General features: G+C 39.7%; 1 protein-coding gene across 5 annotated transcripts in view; it reads right to left on the bottom strand.

Annotated features, from left to right (window-relative positions):
* Positions 1 to 27,248, bottom strand: part of LOC310905815 (cohesin subunit SA-2-like) — a 60,198-nt gene that overhangs the window by 1,560 nt on the left and 31,390 nt on the right. For 2 of the 5 annotated variants that reach the window (XM_083854516.1, XM_083854515.1), the window contains exons 14-32: positions 25,436 to 25,543; positions 23,370 to 23,478; positions 22,433 to 22,550; positions 21,453 to 21,556; positions 20,915 to 21,007; positions 20,740 to 20,829; positions 19,549 to 19,752; positions 17,952 to 18,028; positions 16,921 to 17,008; positions 15,822 to 15,899; positions 14,018 to 14,110; positions 13,227 to 13,395; positions 10,538 to 10,683; positions 9,561 to 9,662; positions 8,010 to 8,164; positions 7,779 to 7,907; positions 3,727 to 3,917; positions 2,451 to 2,625; positions 1,331 to 1,463 (exon numbers count right to left, since the gene is read on the bottom strand). In XM_083854516.1, the coding sequence (XP_083710642.1) occupies positions 1,331 to 1,463; positions 2,451 to 2,625; positions 3,727 to 3,917; positions 7,779 to 7,907; positions 8,010 to 8,164; positions 9,561 to 9,662; positions 10,538 to 10,683; positions 13,227 to 13,395; positions 14,018 to 14,110; positions 15,822 to 15,899; positions 16,921 to 17,008; positions 17,952 to 18,028; positions 19,549 to 19,752; positions 20,740 to 20,829; positions 20,915 to 21,007; positions 21,453 to 21,556; positions 22,433 to 22,550; positions 23,370 to 23,478; positions 25,436 to 25,543 (2,362 nt within the window). The other 3 variants (XM_083854517.1, XR_014589272.1, XM_083854518.1) reach the window with 3 other exon arrangements.

Raw genomic sequence — 27,248 nt, 5'->3', positions numbered from 1 at the left:
TTCTGAAGTGTAGAGAGCAGGGGGAAATACATGAGAAAAACGTGAAGGAACTGTTCCACCCACTACAGGTAGAGCACCCCACCCCTTTCATTGCACAGTTTCTCCACATGACCCTGCTGTACAACATCCTATCTGAGTCCTTACACTCCTCTGGCTCAAAGTGATACCTTAAGTTTTAGTTTTCATATTTTCCAGATTCTGTACTGCATTAGTATATAACTCTGAACTTCATATAAAGTGTTAGCAAGTTCTCTTCACAGCATAGTTAGACAAATCCTTTTCCAGCCCAAGAACCAAGGACACCATTACAGCTTCAGGCCCAAAAAGTATAAACAACAGTGAACTGAGGAGAGCAAACTGGGAGGATGGGACTTCATAACCTGAAGCTGTAATTGGACAATTAACACCAGTGTGTAAATGAACCAAAACTTATCAAAGTGTAAAAACATGTGACCCATCATCTATCTTGGGTGTAGCCTCAGCCAGGCTTCTTGTACTGCCCAAGATGTATGCTTTGAAGGCCTTTTTAATAAATACCAACTTTATTTCTTTAACACTGTCTAGCCTCTGGTCTAGGTAGCCTCTCAAGTCATCAGTTTTTGGTAACTCCTCTGGGACAGCTAGGCATCTGGAACTAGGGCTATAAGTCCTTCCCTGCTGCAAGGATCCAGTCCAGGGCTGAGCTGAGACCCGGGCAGACACCTGCAGCTCTGCCAAACTTGGATCCCAAAGGCAATCTGTGCCCATGAGACAAGCCCCTGGCTATGCTGGTTGCCACTCCAAGTCCACAATGTTCTCATGCTTCCCTTTAAATCCCCAGTTTGTTTGGGGACAATTTAATCTGCCCAGCAGCCTTGACTGTAAAAGGGTAAGTAACATGGCATACTCTAGCAAGAACCCAGGGCTGTCCAGTGATCAGACATGTTCTGAGTCTTTCAATCCAAAGAGCACAATACAAATATTATTTCTGAAGCAGATATTCCCTACAGGCCATGCAGCAATGCCACCTCTGCAATGTGTCAATAACACAAAGCAACTGCAGCAAATGGCTCTTAATAAGGAAGCTTCACAGTATGGGAAAAAAAAAAGGGGCTCCTCTTCTTAATGCACCCTAAGTGACATTCAATCCTTATGAATGGCCTAAGGGTGTCTAGATGCTACAATAACAATTGCCTCTAAAATGTAGATCAAGCTGAAAGAGGAAACTACAGCTGCAGCTGGAAAGGGAAGGGGGCATCCCCCTTTTCTCATCCTGAAAAGGGCCATAAAAGAGCAACCCCCTTTGCTGCTACATAGCTACCCAGGAGACTCTGACCTGACATTCACCCACTTCAACGACAGCTGTCCTCAGAGCTGGAAAACCAGCCAGAATTACCTGGTCTGTACCAATGACATCAACATCTTCAGTTGTGTCTTCTGCTGGACCCTCCTCAGAGACATCTTCTGTCTTAATCTCATCTTTGCTGGAAATGAAAAAGAAACCGAAAAATAGCTAAGCCCTGAAAAATCTCATAACAGAGGCTGCACATGGCACACGTGTGCTTAAGGCAGTGTATTTCACCTGGTAAGATCTGCTGATATTCCATGTAAGGTAGCCTAAAGTTACTGGCCCAGAATTTCCTAGTATGAAACAGGTTATGCTCTGAGGAATTTTCAATAAAGCAGTTGAGAAACAAAACACTGTTTTAACAGAGGCTACCTTCATATTTAATAAATTTTTGTTCTATTTTACTTGTATTCACCAGGTCCATTTAACAACTGTCCCAAAACCTGGAAAAGTATGCATCTTCTCAGGATTTGTGTTTCACATTTTAACATACTCATAGGGGAAATGGCACCTAACACCTCAATAAATTAACTGAATTAAAGGCAAATACTGCAACTGAGCACTTTGATTGCTCAAAAGTAGACTCCAGACTCCTTGTTTCCGCAACACCTCTTTCACATCCAAGTTGTGTGGAGTTTCACTGTGGCATATCTGCATGCTGCACACCAACATTTCTCTAAAAGAAAGCCACTGGGTACACAGTAATTAATAGCAGATCTGCAGAGACAAGAATCCTTTTTTATTTCCAGAGATGCAGAAAACACTTATTGTCTGGGTGCAGCAAACAGCCCAAGAGTAACCAGCACCACAGATCTCCAGTCTGTGGACACAGGAAGTGGGAGAGGGAACTTTCCTCCATTCTCTTCTTTTTCTCTGCACACTTGGTATTACTCCAAGAAGGCACAGAAGCCCTGTGACAGTGGCAGAAGAAAGCAGAAAATGTAGATATTGGACTGAGGAAACAAAAAAGCCTAACCTGTCCTTGGGACACAGCCCATAAGAAAGACAGGAGGACACACACCTTTAACTCATGAAGTATTACAAAACACTGTAGGTGGATAGAGAGACCCTAAGTGTCAATGCCAGAACAGGTGAAGAAGTTTGTAAGACATCAAACTCTCACCAGTATCTTCTACGCAGCCCTCCTGGACAAAGGAATGGCAAATGTTCCTGCAAGCGCATCTCTTGAGATTTCAGCCTCTTTCTGCTTTTCCCTGCTGCAGAGGGAAGCTGGGAAGCACACTGCTGTTTTGGGGCTTTGCTTGCTGCTTCAGTCTGGCTGGTTTCAGGCAAAGACCCTGCAACAGAGAGTGAACACACTCATTCTTCAGCCTCACCCTCAGAGGTCTTGAGATGGACATTTCCAGTATGTTCCCCACAGCAGTGAAACAATTGGGCCAAGCTCAAAAGGACATCTGGAGCAAAGCATTCCTTTATTGAAGGAGACAGCTAAAAGCCACTTAAAAGAAAAACCATTTAATTTGCCCACTGGTCATTTTTGCAATCTAGATTTATGAACTTGGCCCTAGTCCATAACTGCTATCAGTACTGCTGAGTCTATATAATGCTCAAGAAAGGAGGGCCTTTGGGGACTCAAAAGGACAAGCTCTCTGAAGGCAAGTCACTGAAAAGATTTATGAGAAAGAAATGAAAAAGAAACTAAAGAACACTGTGGAAAAATTTCCTTTCCTCCACATACAACTGCAAATGTCCATAACACTTAGCAATTTTATTAGCAATTGTTTTCATAATGGCTTTATTATATTTTAACTAAGTCCCACCATATCCATGCAGTGAATACTTCATTACAGATTGGCAGTCTATGAATGCTGCCAAAGCCTGGATGCAGCCCATCTAACTATAATTCTTCAAGGTAGGAGTACAATCTTACAGGTTTCCCCAGAAATTCAACAGACAGAAAAGCCCTAGAAGATGATTTGGTCCAGATAATCTGGCCTGAAGATCTGAAACTTCCAGAAATATCTCTCCTGTCTCAATTACCTACAAGGTAGGTAATACAAGGGCCTAAAGCAACAATGCCCTTAAAGTTAACAATTAAAAGCAATCAACCAAGTCTTAGTGGCTCAGACAAATGCCAGATGTTAGTAGACAGAATTCAGATAATCTTGAATTCTCCTCACTCAGAGTCCTCAGCCCACCCTTACTGCTATTGAGTAATCAAGGACCTTGAACAACAACAAAGCTGAAGGCAAAAACCACAGTTCAAACTGGGAAGTCCACAACATCCAGCACATCATGGTAGTGTACTGCTAATGCAAAGAATGAAATACCTTTTAGCACATGCAAATTTGCTACAGGAAAGCAAAATAGCAAATACAGCAGTTTTGCCAGACAGACAAAGAAAATACAGCTGATCAAGAACTGGGAAGCTTTCATACCATTAGACAATTTCCTTTTAAAAGAAGATGTCTTAGATGAGCCCATGGGGGCCCACTCTCCCAAACTGCCAAGGACAGAGCTCTCCTCATCTTCATTTGCCAATAAAGAGTTTCTGTACCAGACCAAGGGCTGCCATTCGTCTCCTCTGCAGGGCAGTGGCTCTGTTATGTACCTCTGTAAGTAACTGTACCTGGGACAAAAACAAAAGCAAGCACAAGGAAACTCATTATCCTTCCCTTCAATATGTGGGGCAGGTATTGCAAGAAAGAATTTTCATTTTACTCTCCAAAGGTGCAAATAGAACTATTGAAGAGAGGACACTGTTTTTCTCTGAAATACTTGACATCTCTGAAACATCTATTTAAAATGCAAATGTTTTCAAAGCTAAAAGAATGCTTGAACTTTTAGCATTAGAAACAACACAAGATCCACAGAAATTACAAAATTACATCAGCTTCTGTGAAGAGCTTCCTGTGCAGGGAAAGTCTGCCAATTGCTGATGCCAGTAGAAACCTGAACAGAGCAGAATTCTGTGAGGATTCACCTCTTCTGGTGGCCTTTTCTGCCTCATGGACTGCAAGACAAAGGAGATGCCAGGCGAGAGATGCTCCCTGTGATTCAGTAGTACAGGAAACAGTACAGGTCAGGCAATGGGGGTTTTATACCATTAATGCCTGTTCTGTCAAAATTAAAAACAAGAACAACCATTTAAACTATTTTTTATATTATCAGCTCAAATTCAATCCAATGCTCTCACAAAAATGTCAAGCGTCTGCAAGAAGCAGTTAACTGTGCTGCAGTTGTGACAATACATGGGAGGTGGGAAACATTGTCTCAAATCCCTGATTGGTCTGATTCAGTCCAGAGACTTGACAACGAGCCTTCCTGAATCCCATTTGAAGCCATCACCTTTTCTGGAGCAAAAAGACCTTCTTCAAACAATGTACTTGAAAAACAGGACATTTCCAACAAAGTCTTTTTGACCCATTCCTACTTAATAAGAAAAGAAAACCAAAGTCGGACTCAGGATTAGAAACTAGATATTCACCACACTTCAGTTACAGTTCATCACTTTAAAATCAAGCCCAGTGCTGTTAAAACAGACCCCACCTTAGCAAATACCAGAAGTGACAGTTTTAACACCAGCCTGTGCAACATATTATTCTTTTTTTTTTTTATTCCTTTTTTTTTTTTTTTTTTTTTTTTTTTTTTTTTTTGATTAGGAGAGTGGCCTGGAAAACATCAGATGTTTCATTTGCTTTGCAAAACAAGAAAACCAGTGCTGAGAGGAGGTCAGGGTAAGCACCGACTCCGAAACAATTAGAGTCCTGGACTCTGGGGGCCCCAGGGATCAAAAAACCTTGGTAATGGAATTTGTTGGTTTCAAACAAGCACGTATTGTAACTACAGTTTCAGGGTCTAATCTAACTGCTATCAATGTCAATGGAAAGACTCCTACTGATCCAGGAATCAGGCCCTTCATGCTGCTTGCTATTCAGCAATTCATTTCTTGTGTGCATTTTGTGGCACAGAGCAATTGACAAGCCAGGTATTTTACTGCTACAGCCTGGGCAATTACAGGGGAGAGGGCTGAAGTCCATATACTTTGATGGTGTTGAAATATAGTCCTTTCTAACAAATGCCCATATTCTGTATCTCATCTGTTACAGGTACCTTCATGTATGTTAACATACAGACCTGGACATCAATCCCATGATTAATAAAAAAAATGAAAATAACCAGATGGTTTGTTTCTCAAAGTTCATGTTGACCTAAAACATTCCATCCAATAATTTATGATGGAGCTAAACCTAAATATTTCTAAGAGGAAATATAATCTCCAGCCTCTGCAAGGCACTTTAGGCCTCCCAGAATAGAAACTGTTATTCCAGAAACATAGTATGAACATACTTGTGGATAAATTGCAATTTCCCTTCCAGTGAATTTTATTGTTTCCCATTTGTTCCCAGCAGCAGAGGGAAAGCCCAAAGCAGTAAGAACTGAAGTCGAGTACATTCCTTGCTAGGTTCTGTTATTTCCCACAAAACTTTTCCATGAATAAACCTACCTGAATGTATCAAATGTATCTGATACATTCAGGAATATACTTCCAGAATATACCCTCTGATCAAAATTTAATATAGTCCTAGGAAAAAAAAAAACAAAACACAACAGGATTTAGCTTTGATCTGCCCCATCAACAATTAAATATTTTCTTCTTGTTTAATTAAAAACTACTCCCAGGAGGTAAATGAAATGACAGTTTTTCAAGGATGGTTTAACAGAAAACTACTTATTGCATGGCTGTCACCACAGATGCTTACAGCTCTTTAAAATACAGACAACATGGACAGAAACTGTCCAAACTGGGGCCTGGAGCACCTCCCCTATGAAGACAGGCTGAGGGAATTGTGATTATTCAGCCTGGAGAAGGCTCTGAGGAGGACTTACAGCACCTTCTAGTACCTGAACGGAGCTGACAAGAGAGCTGGAGAGGACTTTCTATAAGAGCATGTAGAGATAGGCCAAGGCTTTAAATAGTTTTAAACTGAGCATGAGTTTATATTAGATATTAAGAAGAAATAATTGACTGTGACCATGGTGAGGTTGCCCACAGCAGTTCTGGACTCCCCATCCTGGAAGTGTTCAAGGCCAGGCTGGATGAGGCTTTGAGCAACCTGGTCTAGTAGAAAGTATTCCTCTCCTGGCAGGGGGGTTGGGACTAGATGATCCTTGAGGTCCTATGGATTCTATGAAAAACAATTTAAGTAACAGATCTCAAAGATTCTCATCTGAGAAAAATGTAAGAATAGCAAATGAAGTTATCTGTACCCGTAGATTATCCACTTTAGGTTTCTCAGGGTCTGTAACCAGTGTTAGTTGACTATTTTTCTTCTGCATTTTGCATTCCAGCCTTGAATCAATTTTTTCAAAATGTTGATGGCAATCATTAATAAATTGTGTCATGGAAAATAAACAGACATTTTACTATTCTTGACCCACGTTACATAAAACCCAGCTGATGATTCCCATGGAAGTTATCCTCCAATTTAAGACAAAGTGACATGGGAACAAGCAAGTTCAAACAAAGCTCAGAAAGATGTGACAGTTGGTTTTCTTTCATTTCTGCTGACTTCCTTTCAAAAGTAAAAGTTTTCTTGTACTGATTTGTTCACAAATGCAAAAATGCAGATGTGTCTTACTGTCCCATGTTTTCAAATATGCTTTCAGGAAAATGGAAATACCTGATTTTTACAATATCTGTAACTAAAATACCAAAGTGCAGAGATCCAGATACAAAATGAACAGCACTGACTAAGGAAGTAATGCTAAAGGTCCAGTAGAAGAAAGATTGTTACTTCCGTCTCAAGACTGATCAGAGCTGAGGCACGTGAAGAAGGGAATAAGGTACATACTCATACATCTCTCCATTCAGGTGCATAATACCCCACTGATGCCAAAAGAAGGGTATCACTCATAGCATTAAATGTAAATATTTAAACCACTGTTAAACATATGCCCACTGGATCAGGGCATATTCCCATGTAAATAGTAAATTCTTGGATTAAAATATCTATATTATGAAGAGTGTCACATATATTTCTATTCCAAATACATTCCACGGAATCCACATAATTGAGGCCTGAAGCTGTGGAAATAGACAATTACAAAATAATGATCCATGCATTATTTCTTCCACAATCTTTTGATTTACTTTTCTGTTCAGAAAAGCATTCCTGCCACTCCACTCACCAGTCAAGTCGCAAATCTTTTTCACCAAATTAACAGCCCCTCCTTTAGAAAAATTGCCATATGTGGCCACAACTACATGTAAGAAAAAATCTAGAATGCTTATTGCATATACAATCTGAAATAACTACTACTACAAAATTCAACAAGTGTGTCTCAAACTAACAGCCTGAGTGGCAGACTGATTTCAGAGGTTCTCCGAAGAGCTCTTTGAGCAAATTCTGCCACACTGAAGTTCAAGTGTCCTTTGTACAGGGATAGACAAATCACAAACTGTGTACGATGGTGTACAAGAACTTACACTAGTCTTTTGTCTGGCTTTAGTAGCTTGTTGGAAAATTCAGTGATGATTATCAGAAAGCTCAAATTAGGAGGCAAGCATTTTCCATCTACTCCAGTAGCACCTTGAAAAGCAAATTCAATCCCTTCCCTATTGAAAGAAAAACAGAAAAGAACAGAGTAATAAAACAGATAAAACAGAAGACTAACAAAAGCAATGACCATGGACAACAGGATGTTACATGGCACATACTTGTGTATCATGGCTATAGATTCTCTAGATTTCACTTGGTCCCAACCAAATGTTAGTGAAAAGCGACGAGCAAGTTCTTTGATGTTTGCAAAGGAAGGAGAGTAGAAGTCCACACCACTACTGCTGTCTTGGCTTTCTATGTGTGTCTGGAACAGCTGCAAGAGAAGTCTCAGATAAGCAAACACAGGTAATCCTACAGGCAAACAAAGCACCAGGTCGACAGAGAGACAGGCACAGCAAGCAACAGTGACCTCACACAGATAGAAGCTGTAGAGAGGGGCAGGTAAATCACGTGCCTCTGAAGCACTGAATGGAACAACAACAAGGAACTGACACAAAGGACACTGTTGTGCTCGTAAGACAGGCACAAAACAAAACAAAACAAAACAAAAAAACAAACAAACAAACAAACAAAAAAACAACAACAACAACAACAACAAAAAGATGTGCATAAACAGAAAACTGATTCCTGAAGATGATGGTCCCACTGACCTCATCTCCTCTTGGGTCTTCTGAACCAAGTCCCAGAGGCCTAATTTGCCTGAGATGCTTTCAGAGTAGCACAGTGCAGATACAAAGCAGCAAGTCTGGCAGCACCACAGTCCAATTTTGGAGAGTAAGAGTAGTCAAAAGCACATCTTGAGCTCAATTAACTGTGTTTTGGGATTTGTTGTTCTAATAGAATATGGAAGTAGCTTGTTCTCATCAACCTGTTAACTTTCAAGGTCAAGCAAAGGCCAAAAAGGGCCTGTTGTCTATGTGATACCTAAACCCAAAGTCCTGACTATGTCAGCAGAATATATGTAGCCAAATGCTGCTTAGACTCATCTAATCTCAGATTTCAAGGGCTGGTTCACAGATCTAAGCCCCCGGCAATGTGTGTGAAATAAGCAAAGCTCATGTGTCAGTACCCCAGGAGGAGCCTGCTCTCTGGATTACTGCAGGACTCCAGGCTAGAAGCAGCTCTGGCCACAGGCAGAGCTGGCAAAAGCAGCTGCTAAAATAGCTAACTGGCTATCAGTCAGCAGCTGCAAGCCCCAGCAACTGAGACCCTTCAGAAGAGCTGCAACCCACTCTCCTCCAGGAAAAAAAAAAAAAAAAAAAAGGCTTCAAATACAGGGAGGGTTGGAGCTGACCAGATACAGGCACATCCATGGTTCCTCAAATTCAGAAGGAATTAAGGTAGTCCATAAAATACAACATAATATCCTTAACATCTGTTAAGCTTAAGAGACATCAAGTTGCGAGAAACACTTCATAATCTCACATCTGTTCTAACATACATCTGTTTTAACACCGGAAGATTAAAAACATGACCAAAAAACTGTGGACAAAAGCACCTTTTAAAATTGATATAATGATGTGAAAGGAGTTTTAATTATGACATGCAAAACCAACATACATATAGAAAGTGCAGGAAAGGAAGTAATTTCTATCACCAGGTTTTCTAATGATTTTGAATAATTATGGCATGGGAGGTAAAAAAAATCTTGACTGTGAATAAGGGCTACCGTAAGAGCCCCTAGCCTCTTGCTTTAGTCTTAACCTTACCTGCTGCAGACAGAGAATCAGTGTCTTGGCACTCTGAATTTTGTTATTATACCTCGTCTTGCTTAACGTTTCTTTAATTATGTCTCCAAAATCACTGTAGGTCTATTAACAGCAACAAAACAATTAAGAGTTATCATTCCCCTTCTTTGGCACTGGGAGTACACAAACCACATGACTGTTTAAGTGACACAAGAAGTCCCTAAAACATTCCCAATATCAGAACATGCAAATTAAAAGATTAAAACTAGACCTTTTATAGTATTTCATATGTAAAGCAATGGAATGCTCCTTTAAGAATAATGTGAGGATCAAAGTTACACTAAAATTGTTAAGTATTAACAACTAATTGACTTTCAATTCTTAATTCATAATTAATTGTAATTCTTCAAAAAGAGCAAAGCCTCACCAGAAAACAGAGTTTTCTGTACTTTACCAGTGCTTGCCAACGAAGCAAGGAACAAGATTCATATTCAGGTTATTTCCAAAGTTCTGTCAGTTGACTCAAGGAAACCACCCACTTTGATGTTCTTGGCCTACCTGAAACCCCCTTCAGAGTGGTTGAAATTCTACTAAACCCTGATCATCTAAACCCTGGGACTCATGTGAAATGCAGGTACCTGCATATGCACTGTGTAAGCTGTATGGATTAAGCTGACCACTTCAGTGTGAGAACCTCAACAGATGAATCACTCTCCAGCCATACACTGCTGCTCTGCAGTGGCCTCTCTGGAGAAGCTGAGGAGCAGATGTCCAGACATGTCCTTTTCTCAATTTTTAGTTCCTTTGTCTGCAGTGAGGTACCTCTGTGGATCCAAGACAGGACATCTGCCCCACTCCTGCTTGATATTTTAGTACTTTTGTGATTATTTCAGGACTCTGAGCCGTAACACTGTTAACGCCCCATCTTTCACAAACACTGGAGACACTTTAAAACTAAAATGCACTGATAGGAGAAACAACCTTATCTAAAACATTACCTTCACATAATACTTATAGATCTCAGCGGCTGCAGTCATCTCTACCACATTATACACTATTAACTTGCAATATGCTGCCAGAAGACGTCGCTTTTTGTGCAAGTCATCGAGTTTGCAAGTTTCATCCTTTCCCTCTTCTGTCAGATCTAGGGAAACAAAAGCATTGAAGCTTTGTTCTATTACTTTATTCAAGGTATGTCAGTTTAAATGACCAACTTTCACCTAAATAGCACAGACTCAGCTGTTCAGTAACAGATGCCAGCACTCATTCCTGTGTATATCAGAAAACAAAGGTTTATTCCCATTTCAAAGCTGCAGCTGATAACAGTGAAAAAGTCTTCTTCCACAGTCTCCCACTCTGATCTTCATAGGACTTTGGCATTTAGTCAGAATCTCCAAATACAACACTGCTCACAACTACAGAACTGAACCAGCAAGTAGAATAAAAGGCACAAACACACCAAATAGAAGGGACCAGAAAAACTGCAACTACGAGGTTTTTTTCCCTAGAATAAAACAGATGGTAGAAAAGTAGCACATAACTCATCAGAAACCCTACAAAAGCTGTCACACACAGTCAGCAAGAGTTCAAATGAAATTCTCCAAGTGCTTATCGACAAGAGTGAAAAGAAAGAAAAGTCACTTAATAGCATTAAGAACATATTAAGTGTCTGGAACATGAGCTAGTTACTAGCTGAATAACTCATGGGAAACAGATACTCTTAAGAGTATTCCAACAGTGCTACAAAGGTGCTTGGGGAGAGTTTCTTGCAGCAGGAGAGCCAAGACACACTCTTTCCTGCTGCACATGCAAGCTATCAGCTACCAAAAGACTTCAGTCTCTGCCCTATAATTTTGATGTGGACTGTTTCTGCTTCTAGAATGACTGTGGGCCTGGAAACAAACATAAAGCAAATGACTGATCAGAAATGTCTGAAAGTTATAGAGTTTAAACAGGAATGAAACAGCTGCCAGCTGTGTACACAGACAAGCACACATTGCATTACAAAATCACTCGTTCAGGAAGGAATCTGCAATGGGATGACAGGGATCCTTTGTGGGGAGAACTGAGAAACTGAAGACATCACAGAATAAAGGTTTGAAACAGATCTCAAACCATCTAACCCAAAGCAGGATCAATTTTATCAGATACATAACATAAACAATCTGAAACACAACCTGCTTCAATAACTCCCACAACAAGGATACTACAGCCTACTTGTACAATCTTTTCTAATCTATCTTTACTAATTCAGATTCTCTTACTATCTCCCTGATGCAATTTTAGCCATTTAATGTTGCCCATCAGTGTTTTTTGCATATACACCAAGACCTAAGGATGTGTGGTGCCCAAAATCTAACAGGGAACTCCATCTAAACAGCTGAAGGACAAGAGTAGACAAAGAAATCTAGAACAATGCTTGTTTTTCAAAGCATGGCACTTGAACTTGTCCTCAGAACCACAATGAACAATCTATTTTCAAAATACTCGCAAAAGAAAATAGCCTTCGTAATTATAATCTCAATACAGCATCCAAATGTGCTTGAAAAAAGGCAGTAAAGCAACAAATACTATTTCCCACTGGACTAAGGACAATCCTGAGGAAAAGGACTTGGGAGTGTTGTCTGATGAGAAGCTCAGCAAGATCCAGCAATGTGTGCTCATAGCCCAAAAAGTCAACTGTGTCCTGGGGTGCACCCAAAGCAGCGTGGCCAGCAGGGCAAAGCTGGTGATTCTGCTCCCCTGCTCTGCTCTGGTGAGACTCCAAGCTGGAGTGCTGTGCCCAGCTCTGGGGCCCCCAACATAAGAATAATGTGGACCTGCTGCAGCGAGTCCAGAGGAGGAGGATCATGAAGATGCTCAGAGGGCTGGAGCACCTTGCCTATGAAAACAGGTTGAGAGAGTTGGGGTTCTTCCATCTGAAGAAGGGAAAGTTCTGGGGAGACCCTGTAGCACCTTCAAGTACCTAAACAGGGCCAACAAGAGAGGTGGAAAGGGACTTCTTACAAAAGCATGTAGTGATACAATGGGGAATGCCTTTAAACAGACAAAGGGCAGATTTATTTCTTGGACATAAGGAAGAAATTCGTGACTGTGGTGATGGTGAGACACTGAAACAGGATGCTCCATTCCATGTTCAAAGCCAGGCTGGATGGGGCTTTGAGCAAATTGGTCTAGTGGAAGGTGCCTCTGTGTCCATGGCAGAGGTGTTTGGAACTAGATGATCATTAATGTCTATAAATAAATAAAAACCAGTCTATAATTCTGTGAAATGTGCCCCACAGGCCCAAAATCAAAATCCACTGGTTCTTTACTCTGCAGGCTTAGAAGGGTCCATGCATTGACACGCTGCAACACTGCAAGGCCTTCCTCTAATACCATCATCTGTACCAAGGAAATCAGTCCACCAAACACTTTTACTCACCCAGCTCTACTTTACTTCAGCCCTTTTCATAGTACAGGTAAATTGGCATCTCTATTCTGCGGTTAATCTGCAGTCTGTACAGATCAAAGAATTACAGAATTTTTGGTTTGTAAAGGGGCCCAACCAGAAAAAAAAAAAAAACCAAAGCAACTCACAAAACAACAACAAAAGAAAAGCCAGCCATTTTCCCTGATACATTCAGTGCAGATGACAAACGACAGCAAAAATGGTCAATTGTTTCTCCAGTGATGAAGATGTCTAACCTTTTTTTTCTTCTTCTTCATCCACAAAAACATGTTCCTGGATAAATGAGAACAGTTTTTCCTGAAGTGGTGTGTCAGGAAGATAACCTAGAAGTCCAACTGTTCCTTCATTATTATTTGAATCCAGGTGACTCAAAATCAGCAACCAGTCACAGAGTATCATGAAGGCCTGTACCAAGCAAATAAAGCCAAAGAAGGATTTAGAGACCATGTTACTTTTCATGCCAATTCCACTTTGCACTTCCATCAAACACAATCAAGTTTCCATCCCACTTCTTCCTTGCAGACTAAAGATTTCTCTTTGCCTCAGCCATGGTAATTTAGGCACCACCTAAAGATTTTCAAGGTTCCATGGGCAAGAAGAAGAGCTGTATTATGTTGAAATACCCTCTTTTAACACATGACCCACTGGACAATTTCTCCATTTCTTTAAGTAATATTCATAGCAAAACATTAATGAAGCAATGATAGCAACCAATACACTGATAGGTCTAATCAGAAAACGTAATGATTTTCATTCAGATTGAGGCCTTGATTCTGCAGATGGACTCATGCAGACACAAATCTATGCTTGACCAAAGCACTAACTTGTAACATTTTAACTAACATAACTTTAGTTTTTATTTAAAATAAATAGTGGAAGACTGGGGGTTTTATGTGTTATTTCTCTGCCAAGAGACAAAAACATAGCAAAAAATTAATAGAATGAAACACCAGTATGAAAAAAAAAGGCAGGCATTTAAAAGGAGATCTGAGCACAAATGCTTGTTAAGTGATAGAAAAACACAAACCTTTTCTCTTACATCTTTTTCCTTATGGTGGAGGAAGCATGTGCAAATCTGACTGAAACGTCTCAGCTCCCTCCTTAGTGGAAAAAGAGTTTCCTAAAAGCACATTTAGGAAAAACGAAAGGACCAATATGTTAGAGACTATGATTCAACAGAGAATTACAGAACAAACAACAGTTGCATCTTTCTTCCACTCCTATTATTCATTTAAGATAGCACAGCTGATGACATGATGAAAGAAGCTGGCATTTCACAGAACAGCTTACTATGAACAACTGCATCTGTCACAGTTGCTGAGGCCAGTGGAATTCAGCAAGTCACAACCTCTTTGTTTCTCAATCTGTAATTAGGGCAGCATGTATTCTCTTATTCACTTCATCTTATCTGTATAAAGCAGTGATAACAATGGAAGTAGAGTCATAAAAACCTCTGGTCCATCCCACCTAATATTCAGTGTGCTTCTGGATTTGGTTTTCTCCCTTCTTCCCCTAATGACTACAAAGGGATTAGAGTTTAACTTTGGCACTCAGAAACTTAAGACACCAGTCTTTGTTAAGATGAATCCAGCATGGGAGCCTATTTGGTTTGCTCACAATCATACAAAAGACTTTCTGATCCTCCACCAGGTCCCAGCTGCACTGCACTGAGCTCTGGGCCATCAGTGTAAAAGGAATGCCCTTAACAAGAGAGCCAGATTTCATACCATGCAGCTCTACATTTTTAAGAAAAGGAATCCATCCCAGGACATGCTGAGGAGAACCAGGTGAGGGGCAATACATTGCCTTAACACTGCTAGGGGAGGAGCAAAGGGGAAATAACAGAGCTGTTGTCCAGGAAATTTTTTTTTCCTGCTCTTGGAACTTCTCTATCTGCCAACATCCAGATTTGGCCCTGCAGAGTGGGCTGTCACATCTGCTTCCAATCAAAATCTGCCCCCATATGAAAGGCCAAATTAAAAAATGTGCTGCCCCATTACCAAGTCGAGCTAACCGTGTCTGGAGCAAAAGGCAGAACACATTAGAGCAGTGAGAGATGTGGACATTCACGCAGGAATGGAATGGGACGGGAATAGACCGTGAATCAGTAGCCAAATGGGTAACCTCCCAGCTAGCATTCCTCACACAAATGTCCATGTCAGCGCCCTGTCCTGTGTGCAAAGGAGCACCAGGGAAGGGGACAGAATGACAAAGCAGTGCAGTCAGAAATCATCCCGAAGAGGAGCCCCACAGGGCACACATTCACACGTGAAACAAAACATAAAAGTTTTCCTTTAGAGTGTCTTAAACTAGCCTTTCTTCTGTAATACCTGCTAGAGCTTGGTACTTTATAAATTACAAAAATTAATAGCCAACCAATAAGAAAATTACCACTTTCCTCGACCTTTCTGACAGAAATATGTAGGTAAATCAAGAAAATAAAAAAAGAAACAAAGCTACAGAGTGTCCTGGAGTTTTCACTGAATATTCTTTGTTTCTTAAAACAAGAAAACAACAAACTCTTTGGCAGTGAGACAAGTTCCTTATCTCCATCAAGCCCTAGGAATGTGATGCACATGTTTTGCAGTAAAAATAGCGGTGAACCATTGTTCCTGCAGACTGAAAAAGCACACACAGTTTAAAAGAAAAAAAAAAAAAAAAAAAAGAGGAGAAGATAGAGAGATAATGCCTCAATTCAATTTGGTTTCCCCAAGAAAACAGACAAATTATCTTCTTAGAAGTTTGCTTTTTCAAGAAATCCCAGAACAGGAAAATTAGCTTCAACTTCTATAAGCACAACTGCAGATTTCAAAATTACATCAGTGACCAACCTTGGGAGAATTTTCCGAAACTGCAGCTAGTTGCCACAGGAGAGAAAAATATGTGCACTGGAGAGCTGGTAGGATAATCTGCAAATCAGAACACATGTCCTTTATTTACATGAAAGGCTCAGCAGCAAAAAGCTTAGGACTAAACAAAGCATTCAAGCCTGACATTCTGCATGCTGCTTGCATGAACACTTCCCAGTTGTATTTAGATCCTTAAAATAAATTTTAACAGGTTTACATACAATCAAGCATTGCCCCCTGAGAAACTTCATTATTACAGTGCTGCTTCTGCAGAACTTCCCTGACATCGTGATGAGTTTCAGGGAAAGCAACTCATATATCAAAAACTGTGTTCCCAGAGGCTCACTTTAGCTTAGCTCCTTGGGATTTCTTCAAAGCCTTTGATGAAAGGCAGACTCCTCCAGAGGCCAGTTCAGAGCAAAGCCAAACCTTGGTGCTCTGATGCTCCATTTAAAGGAGTCCACCTCTACCCACCAGCTGCAGGCTCTCTCTACTCAACTGAACCTCACCCCTTGCCAAAAAACTCCCCAGGTTCTCTCCTGCAAATAGGCTGGTTAGCATTCATAACTGCTCAAGAATTTCACCTTGCAATCCTAGAATACACAACTCCATCTTGGCACAATGTTTGAGGTGAGGCAACCAGATAGCCAAAAGGCTGAGTTGAGACAACTGGTAATTATAAACCACTACAACAAGAGCCAACATGTAAGTAACAGATCCAAAGTATTCCAATTTCTGGTTGCATGCAATCTAAAAGGGGTTCCTCACAGTCCCAACGATTTCATATGTACTGAAACTGAGACTGTGCAATCATTGGAAGTACTGAACATGACAAAGGATCAATCCAGATGTCAGATGATTATCACAGCTCTGAAAAATCTCCAAAATTATTTCATATAAAGGCATGAATGCACAGATTCCAGTAACATTATACCAAAGACAGCCTCAGTTTCCCAGACTGAGAAATGGACACAGTGTTTCTCTGTCTCATAGGACATCGATATATAAGATTATTTAATACTTTGTATTTCTTTCTGCTTTCATCAAGAAGATCTTTCAATGTTAAATATTAACTACTCACCAGAACAGGCAAACTGCCATGTTCCATTTCAAACACCAGGAACCTTAAAGTCTTGTCATACAGATTCCACTTGGTGAGATCATGGGCACTGCAGGTGAAAAAGAAATAATAATGATACAGTAAGCAAGAAATGAAACATCAAACAGATTAAATGTATCCTATTTTTGCCTTTATATGATGTACAGTAATAACATTAAACAACTAAATATTAATTATAAGGGGGAAAAATTAAGTTTTCATCATCTAACACTGCAACCTTTAGACCACAGCTTTACAGTCGGCATTCCTACTACAAAACTGCAACGTTAGGAGGAGAGGAAAAAGAAGCTTGAGTTCTGTATATTTTGCTATACTTTATGCATATTCTTTAAGTGCCCAAAAAGGTCTAAAGAACAATTTCCTTAGCCCACTCTAAAAGACTTTTTAACAGTCTTGAGTATTCTCAACTCAACATTAGACTTCTCTTTGCAAAACCAGAGTAGCCCCAGCATGCTGGACAGGTAAAAGACATATTGAGAAGAAGGCCCAATTCCTTTAACCTCTGTACTCTCTTGCATGACAGTTTACCAATCTCTGGAGAACCAAGGTTTTGAGAAATCATCTTTTAACAAGAGAAGACCAGATAAACTAAAAATAAAAAGCAGATTACACTTGCTGCAAACAATGACTGCATTCACTCTACCCTCTTCAGACTGACCACCAGTATTGTCAGTAAGGCTGTGGAAAAACATCCAGCTAGAACAGAGGCATCACAGAGGGGATCTCTGTGTTCACTCTGATATCTCAATTCTGTAGCATACACTTTTCAGCCACATTAGGGCTGATGCTCAGTAATGAGTCCAAAAATAATCCTATATCCAAGAGTACAGTTCTGCTAAGAAGAAACTAAACCTTGCAGAACCTCTCATATGGATTATTTTCATTCTCTTGTGAAAGCCCCCACTAAACTCAACAAGCAATTCTCACTTTGCATGTGTAAGGTTGACACTTCAAGTATATGGGAACATAAATTGTGTAAACAAACATCTCACTTATGAAAAGTCGCTATTCTCCTCAATGTAGAGTGCATCTGGAAAATTTCTGCTGCGTCCGTACAAAATCCTCCTTCCTAAATCATGGAAGTTTGGGAGAGAGAAAGGAATTAGCCAGTGTGGGCCACAGCATCTACTGTGGTCTCTTCCCAACCAACCCACAAGCTTGGATCACCTCCTCCAGCCCTCCTTTACCTTTAACCACACTACTCGTGTCTTGCTCTACAGTCAAAAGAAAACAATATAACTCCAGAGAAATTTTGTATGAGAGAAAATCCCTGTCATTAATAAAGCAATGGTAGCCTCCCTAGACTGCAGTAATGCTAACACAGAGTAAAAAGTAGCAATTTGTCTAACATGGTCCCTCACACAGTTGCTAAGGATCTCTGGAAAGCTAAGTGTTCACATGGTGCTGACCTCCTTGCTTCCAGCTGCCAGATCACATTCAAAGATAGCTAAAAATATATTAAATACTTTCCCATAGATGCAATTGCTGTAGTTTCCACAAGTATACTATGTGATTCTGGGGGACGAAATATACAACCAGGAATTAGAAGGGAGGAGTTCCAGGAGAAAAATCTCTTTATTTAGATATAGATTACACTATGGAGGAGTCGAGGAATCTCTGGTCTTGCACTTATCTTGTTTCTCATAAGTACACATTCTCCCACATTGACATAGATCTCTATTTAAGACCAATAAAATTAATCCAATCTGAGGTTAGGGCATTTTTTGGCTTGACACATTTTGCGATATCCCTGTGTCCAATAAAAACCTGCCAGTGTTAACTCTCATACCATGGCATGACACCTGTTCATGACGGCACAGTTGATCAGATCAGCTGCAGGCTTCTGTTGTTCAGCTCAGCCAGCAAGCTATTCATATCCCCACCGGCTGTTTCTGCTTTTTAGACCTAATGAAAAGCTTTGAGGGAGACTGCAGTCCTTGTTCAAGGGGAAAGCCATTATTTCAAAGACCCTCAAAGCTATATAATCTGCATTACAGACTGCTGTTTGCCGTTTTTTTTGCCTACACCCAAAGTGACCAAAACTACAGAACTGTACCTTTTTGGGAAGAGCCTCATCACCTGTAGACTGACAGAATTCACTAGCTGATTTTGCACACAGTATCTTTGGCACAGTACTGGACTAACTACAAAGCAACTACAGACCGTAGGTCCAGAATATTTGGTGTGGCAATTTTGTTCCTCACAAGTACACATTCTCCCACATAGGCACAGATCGACAAAATAATTCCAGTCTGAGGTTAGGGGACCTTTTGGCTTAACACATTTTACAACATCAGAGTCCAATAAAAGCCTGCCAGATGACACACAAGGTCTTGTTGGTGGTGTGGACTACCTTGTTTATTATTTTCCCAACTCTATTCCTGACAAAATATATGGCCAAAATCTATCTGCTTCATTAAAACGTGAAGAACCATTCTCTTCAGCAGTGCAAATCCATCTTTTAGAGTTCTGCCTCCTTCAAGCAGAACCAGCAGGCAAAGAATAGTCCCATATCCCCCTTAATTTTCTTTGTCTTGCCTTTTTTTCCTAGGGAAACAGTCTGCTTACCCCTCAGTGAGTCACACTCACCTTTTGCCAGAAGCAATCTAGTAGCTGGTTAAGCTGTTTCATCAACTCATCTATCATTTGAGTTCGAGCACAATCCACCTGGCTATGGACAGCAATTTCTTCATGGCACAGGACATAATAAGTCCTGGAGGAAGCCTCGAGGACAGACATGTCGGAGTGTTTGGCCACAATGTCTTTTATCTCTCTCAGCAAAGCATCCAAATGCTGCAGGTGATAAAAGGGGTATTTATAGGTAAATTGTATAAAAATCCTCTTGTGCTTTAAATCATTTCACTAGGCCCATATATCCCTATGGGTCATATAAACAAATGCCAGTCTAAGAAGAAGAGGGGCAAGACTAGAGGACACAACTTCTTTTTTCTGTGTTTATAGCTCTCTTTCATCATTATGTCTCTGAATCTTCGTAAAGAATGAAGCAAGTGCTTTAAGTTCTACTTTAGCAATACACATCTAGCACTACACAGGGAATAAAAGATGCCTTCCCAAAGGACAGGTCTGTCTTCAAACAATGGAAGTTGCCTCCCTCAGCAATGGAGAATGCAGAATGTTTTGGATCATGTCAGCAACTGGGTCTTCACTCTAAAGTGGGAGGAGATAACTTGTGCCATTCTGCTGACTCACTCTCTTCCAGTTCAAGTTTTGGGCTGAAATTAACCTCAGAGTGTTTACCTAGCACAGCCTCCCTGTAAACACACCTGCTTAAGAACACCTTAAGCTATTTCAAGGATTTCATCTATCCGTTTCTGACTGCCCCTTTCCCATCAGCAGATACACTATCTCCATTCTTATATTTCAGTTACTGTCATTCCCCACCAGCTGGGAGTCAGCCTTCACAGAGAATGAAACCTATTCTGTAGTAAACTCCTGGGAGACATCAACTTAAGGCACATAGCATAGCCCACCCTCCCTCCAGCCAGGAATGAAAAAACCCAGGGCTGGGTGTACCACAAAGAAGCACAAATCATTGCCCACCAAGGCCAGACAGAGCATATCAGAACTGACAAGCACTAAGGATTTTCTTTGCAGCTCCAAATCAAAAAGTAAAGCCTGAAAAAGACTACTTTCAATGTATGAGACCATTTCATTGTATTTCAACAATTTTCTACTTGTTCCAAATCCCATTAAACTCCCTACATTGTCACATAAACTTAGTGCATACCACACGAACTGATTACCCCAATTCCTATTCACCTTCTCTAGATGTCCCATATTGTAAACATCTAAATCGTAATACTGAGGAATCTGCAGAAGACTGGCCACTTTTTGTGCATCTGTTGAATACTGCAGAGAAAAAACAGGATATGAGTACATTGCAGGAATTTTAATGAAATATTTAACATGCATTCACAGAGCAGCTGTTAGTTACCTTTGCCAAGAGCTGAGGAAGCACCATAATAAAGTGTTCGGTAATTTTGGTACAATCTTCCAATTGGATTTTCTTCTCTTTTACTGATAAAATCTGCAGATAAAGCATTTGGTTTCAATTATAAAATGTCTGGGATTTGAGTGGAATCTTACACGTAACCCAAGCCTAACTCATATTGCATTGTCTCAAGCATATCAAGCTAAGATAGAGACACTTTTCCATGAAGAAAAGCAGATGCTTTTTTGTTCTTGTTGTTAACCTTAAATTAGATGCAAATTGCTGACCAGCCATATGTTATGGATAAAATGCTCATCCATTTGTCAATAATATGCTTCAAGTGGCTCTCCTCTAAGGCTCATCTCCTTCAACATCCACTTCTAATAAGATCTAGAGGTGGAAAGAAACTGCAGCATTTCAGAAAAATAAGGTGGTTTATTTCCTAAGATACTTCTGCAACTAGGAACAAGCTGTCTGGCAAAGTACATAAGGCAAAGATAATGTGATGACAGGACAATAAATAAGACTAAGATGCACTGACTTTTTTGGCTGCACCTCTGCCCACTGGAGGATGACCTTCAGCTGCTTCTCTGACTGTTGCAAGGATGATTTCGATGAGAGCACTTTCCTGGGCATCGCTCAGTGCTGGAAGTAAATCAGCCTCAGCATCACACGAAAGAAAAGTGATGATTCAGAAACAACTGATGTAAAGCCTACTCATTTACCTGAGGAACTGTGGAAGGACACTAAAAAATGGGAGATGCAGTGTTGCTAAATAAATAGCTAGAGAGTGTTTGACTTCATTTGAAAGAAGTTATTTTCTACATTTAGCAAGTACCAAAATCCCTTAATGGATAAACTTTTTGGGGCAGTTGGGCTTGCAAAAACACAGGCAGTTTTGATGAGGTCTCCTACTAACCAGTGTCTCATTTAGGACAAATCTTCTTTGAGTACCAAAATGTTCTAACTCACTGAGTCTACAAACTGATTTTAATCACACAACCAACTCCAGTTCTACTACAACATCTATTAATAGAATCATATAATGGTTTGGGCTGGAAGGGACTTTAAAGATTTATTTAAGTTCTCTTCAAAATAATTCTACAAAAAAAACCTCTAGTGTTACATGTCAGTGAACTCAATACATTATTAATTTTCTTTTGAAGTAGGAATAAAAGCCATACAATACCTGCATTTCAATCTATTAATACTTTTCAATTCTAAAGTTTGGACAAACAAAGTGAACACTACATAAGCATTATGGCTTAATTACACAAGTATTTATTGCAAAGGTTCTAAACTAACATTACATAAATACAGAATACTGAATAAAATAAATATGTTGATATAAATATTACACTAGCAGTGCATGGAGTTGCTTCTGCTTTGTGACACTTGGGGACTGCAATTTGGGACCAAATGGTACTGCAATATGAAATGGTGCTGAACCAGCTAAGGCAAGGTTCAAAAAATAGCATGCGGAGATTCATCCAGACAAAACTAAATTCTCTGTTTACCCACCTTCTCCAACTTCTTCAGCATTTTTTAACAGAAGAGTGGTCATGCACTCCCAGTCCTTCAGGAATTTGCCTGCCCAGTCCCACAAGCTGTCGACTAGGTATGCAACATGTTTGTGTAGCTAGGGATTAAAAACACAAGCTTATAGAAACAAACACATTACTAAAAGAAATACAACTTCATATGTTCCTCTCCCTTTGTCCAATGACAAAGCTCTGTCATTCACACATATATTCACATGGAGTATTCCAACATATTTAGTTCAAGGCCAATCGACATTTAAACATCATGTCTTCAATCTGATACAAAGCAGGAGAGTGGGGTGAAAAAGCAGGAAAAGTAGGCAAAAAACATTTATTTTTCTCTTTTTAAATACAAATTTAAATTGAAGAATCTCAAAAACTAGCTTCTGTATTGCTTTATATTGCTGATCATAACAGCCAAAAATCCAGTCACAGGACTAGAAACAAGTCATCTATCCAATTCTTTGCAGAAAGATTCAAAAGTGCTGTGCCTGAGACACTTTGGCCAGACAGAGGTCTGCACCACTGCAAAAGCTAAACCGTGAACTGTTTATCAGCACTGGAGCTGATAAAACTCTCAATAAAACTACAGGTTTTGGCCAGCATGGAGCCATGGTACAGCAACCCACATCCACCTCCAGAAAGACACAGACATGTACCAAAAACCCCTGACTTGGTGGCATTAGTCTTTCAGAAAATGCCTCAGTACTCATTCTCTCCATTAGCACACTTGTAAATTAGTTTTAATACAACAGAACAGATATGGCTTCATTAAAAATTAAATCTAGAGAGTAAAAACATTTCAAACACCATACATTTCTGACCTCACCAACAGAAATTGCTTTCAAAACCAAGAGGATAATTGATTTAACATGCAAGACTGGATTTAAAAGACTTACTGCAGGGGCTGTTCTCACCTCGCTCTCCAGGAAAAAATGTATTAATCTTTTCAATTGGTCAGCACTGGCCCCAAACTTTCCTCCTCCTTTGGGCTGAAGTTCTTTATCTCCCTTATGAATAAGCAGCCTGCCAAAAGAAAAGCAAGTCAGTCCAGTTCTGCCACATTAGCCTTGCACTCATTTACCAAATTAACACTAATTCTGTCAAGAACACAAGGACTGTAATTCTCTGAAGTGTCTACTTATTTACCCCAAATCTCATTAGACATTTTATAAGATAAAAGAAAAAAAAAAGATTGTTTTCCATTAGGAAAGATATGCTATCCCTGTGGATGCAGAGACTATTTCTGGCAGTTTCACAGGTACCCTGCCACCTTTCTGGATGATGGATGCAGATTGCACAGAACTGATCATACAATGAGGTAGGCATTTGCTCATGCTTGAGAAGAGGCTTGCTCTCAGCCAAATTTAAACCTTAACAACACAGCAGAGATATTACTACACAGCCACTATTCACATCACAGTGCATCTTGGAACTGTAGCTTCTTAAGGAAAGCAGAGTATCTTGTAATTGTAAGAGGCAATTAATGCCACAGATACAGGGGAAAATCTGCTCTTCCTCTTCTGTCTGAAGTATGAAGCACAGTATGACACTTCCATTTCCATTTCCCTTTTTATCCAAAATGACTTTGACTACTATCCACAAAAAGTGCTAATCCCAAGATAAATACAGGAAGGCCATCCCTGCAGATTAATGTAAGGCCCAAACAGCTTGGATTTAAGAGCTGGACCACACTACTAAATGTTACCAAAACCTTGTGCACTCAGTAAGAGCTTCCGCGGGTATAATTTATGCCAGCTAAGTAATCTAAGTTAAAATACGCAGACATGGAGGAGATTTTATGCAAACCAAGAAGAAGGAGCAGCAGGGGTGGAAAGCATAAGCATTTATACTAAAAAGTTAGTAGTATAACCAGAGAAAGGAGGGTGTCACTAACATCTCTTATCACACCAAAATACTGGAAGAAGTGCTGGAGAGAAGCACTGGGCAAACAAGAACAAGGATGAGATTTACAGGGTCAAGGTGTCCACAAGGCACTGGCAAGCAGGGTAGAAAAAGTCAAGTTATCAGGGCAATCACTCTGGTAGCAAAATGCAGCAGAGTTCTGAGAGGAGAAACATCAAATTTATGAGAGCATATTAGGACCAACACAAAAGACTAAGTCTAGAAGATGTAATAGCAGACTCATCAAAACAGAAGTTTCTCTTAATTTGTCTTTCTGTTGGACTTAGCTTCACAAATTCCAGAATGCCAACATTTCAGTTAGACGGGAAAAGACAACTAGGAGGAGATTCTGTAGGTGTGGAAACATGATTATTATTTCTGAATGCTCCCCCACAAAATCCTTGCCCAAATATCTTTATTTTCATTCCTTTTTGTAAATCAAGATTATTTCTCTCAGCTGTAGAGACAGAATATTTGTCTCTTCCCTTTTTAGCATGCCAACTCCATTCAACTTCATGCAACCATTGTTGTAAGAAGACCATTTTTAAGAGTTATTCCTGGGGAAGATAAACCCTGTACTTCATTAACCTGACAGTAAATTGGGAGGGCTTTTTAATCTGCTGCATCTCTCATTATTCAAATCCTTTACAATGTTGAAGGAAACTTCCAAAGAGAGAAGAGGAGGCCATTTTTGTGATTAATCTCAAAACTATGAAAATCCAGCAGATGCCAGGTGACCGACTAGCTTGCAAGAAGCAAAAGAATAGAAAAAGAAAGTAGAGAGGAAAAAAAGGCATGTTCTCAACATAGCATGGCACTTGTGGATGGATGATCTACACATGGATCAATTAGTTTCATATCCCCTATGTTAGTCTTGCAACTTTTCTCACATCTATTGTTTCAGGGCTGTGCAGGAAAACATGCAATTAGCCCCAGACAGCATTTCTCTTCTGATTCACCAGAAGAAAGCTGGCACACTCTTCCAACAGAAAAATTAATGCTTAATGTCCCCCTTAAATAAATCCACCTTCATTCCAAAACAAATGAGAATATGCAAGAAATAGGCAGGCAGAGATACCTTTTATAAAGGAATTCCCCAGCTGCTACAGCAAGCGGACGGTGAGTGGTATAAACAAACTGGTATAACATTTCACAGTCTTCAGCTGATAACACTTCCTCACAATTCCTAGGCAAAAATAACAATGGAAGTTATAGTCCAGGTTTATCTGCAAAGAACAATATGAATGCTATGTCCAGCTTCTACTAGACTTGATTCTCCATAACCATGCAACTTGTTTACATAGCCATGTTTAATTTCTTGTAGGGCATTTCTAAAAATGCTCTCAAACAAATTTGGCAGTGTTCCTCTACCCACTGTGCAGAGAAACAGAGGTCTGTGTAAGCCATGACAAATCAGGCCCACTGCATAGACACGAAAATTAATTTAAAATATATTTTACAGTTGATTAGTGATCACGGTAAAAAGAGCAATAGTAAGAAAACAGGAAAATCATGCCTTTCTTTATGCTTAGATGTTCACCATAGAAGATAATAAACAATAAGAAATGGTCATTCTGTAGTACAAATTAAGTTATTTATTCCAGTATTTTAAAACATATTCTATTACACTAGAGCCCCATGTAAAAAGAAATCAAAACACATTCTTGATGGCACTCTTATGGCTGTGACCTCTCTGCACAAAAACATTCAAGGTCATGACTTTTTCATTCAGCTACCCATCATAAGAACACCACATGCCAACTAGTAAACCTAGAACGCTCTCCGAGAGGTAGAAATGGTATTCATATCAAACATGTACAAAAAACAAACTGAAGCATCAAGGTTAAATAACTCGACAAAGAGATACCAGAGCAGTGAAGTCCAAAGCCAGGATTACAGTTCCCAAATGCCTGCTTCTTACTGCCACAACAATGTCACTAGGGCTAGGCTACTTCAGAGAATGAAAGAAGTGTACTCCTTACACTTACTACACCCAGGTGAGAGGAAAGGGTTTTTATTGATTACTGCACTCAATCCTCCAGAAGTAACAGTTTAAAACCATCTACAGCTGTTGCCCAATACTCTCTCTACAAATGAGGATTCATGCTGTTCTCATTCTAAGAGTGATGTCTAAAAAAATCAGCAGTTCTTCCTATGTTTGCCCATTTGTCTCCAATCCATTGTATCCTTTAGCATCCTCACAAGCTCCAAAACATCCTCCAACCTGACTGAAAAAGAAGTGAGCTCACATTAGGTGAGAGTATCACTGCAGCATCCATAAAAAATGTCTTTAAATGAAAATGCTAATGGTATGTCTCCAAAAGTGATCCATCACTCTCACAGGATAATGTGAAATAAAAGCTGCCTTACATACTTTAAACATGCAATTATCTTGAGCATATATTTGCAGTAATAGAACATGTAGGAAGTGTGAAGAAATACATATCAAGAAATCAGCATAAAGGAAAATATTTATGTCACTCATTTAACTATTATAAAACTGGGAAAGTAGAGTAAAAATGTGTTTATTGGTTAAACAATTAAAAAAAATGAAAGACATAAAATGGTTTTAGGGTGCATTAGAGGATATGAATAAGCAGTGGTGTGTCCTTTGAAGCCATGAATGATCAAATTTATTAAATTTCTACAAGTTTAACAAGTGAGAGCAAAACAAAGAATGACAACAAAGAGCACTTACAGGAATAAAAAGACATGATATACTAAGTATTAAAAGGCTATGGGGAATTTACTGTAAAAAATAGCAGTCCGACAATGTTTCTTTCATTCTTTTTAATGTCAATCTATTATTCAGTTCTTTTAAAGCACTAGCTTCTGTGACAATGTCTTTGTCATTTTTTTCTCTATATATTTTTTTTTTCAAAACCAGTGGA

The sequence above is a fragment of the Zosterops lateralis genome, assembly GCF_965231275.1.
Source record: "Zosterops lateralis genome assembly, chromosome: 2".
NCBI classification, from domain to species: Eukaryota; Metazoa; Chordata; class Aves; order Passeriformes; family Zosteropidae; genus Zosterops; species Zosterops lateralis.
The sequence above is the reverse complement of the archived record's forward strand: the minus strand, read 5'-3'. Positions and strand labels throughout refer to the sequence as shown.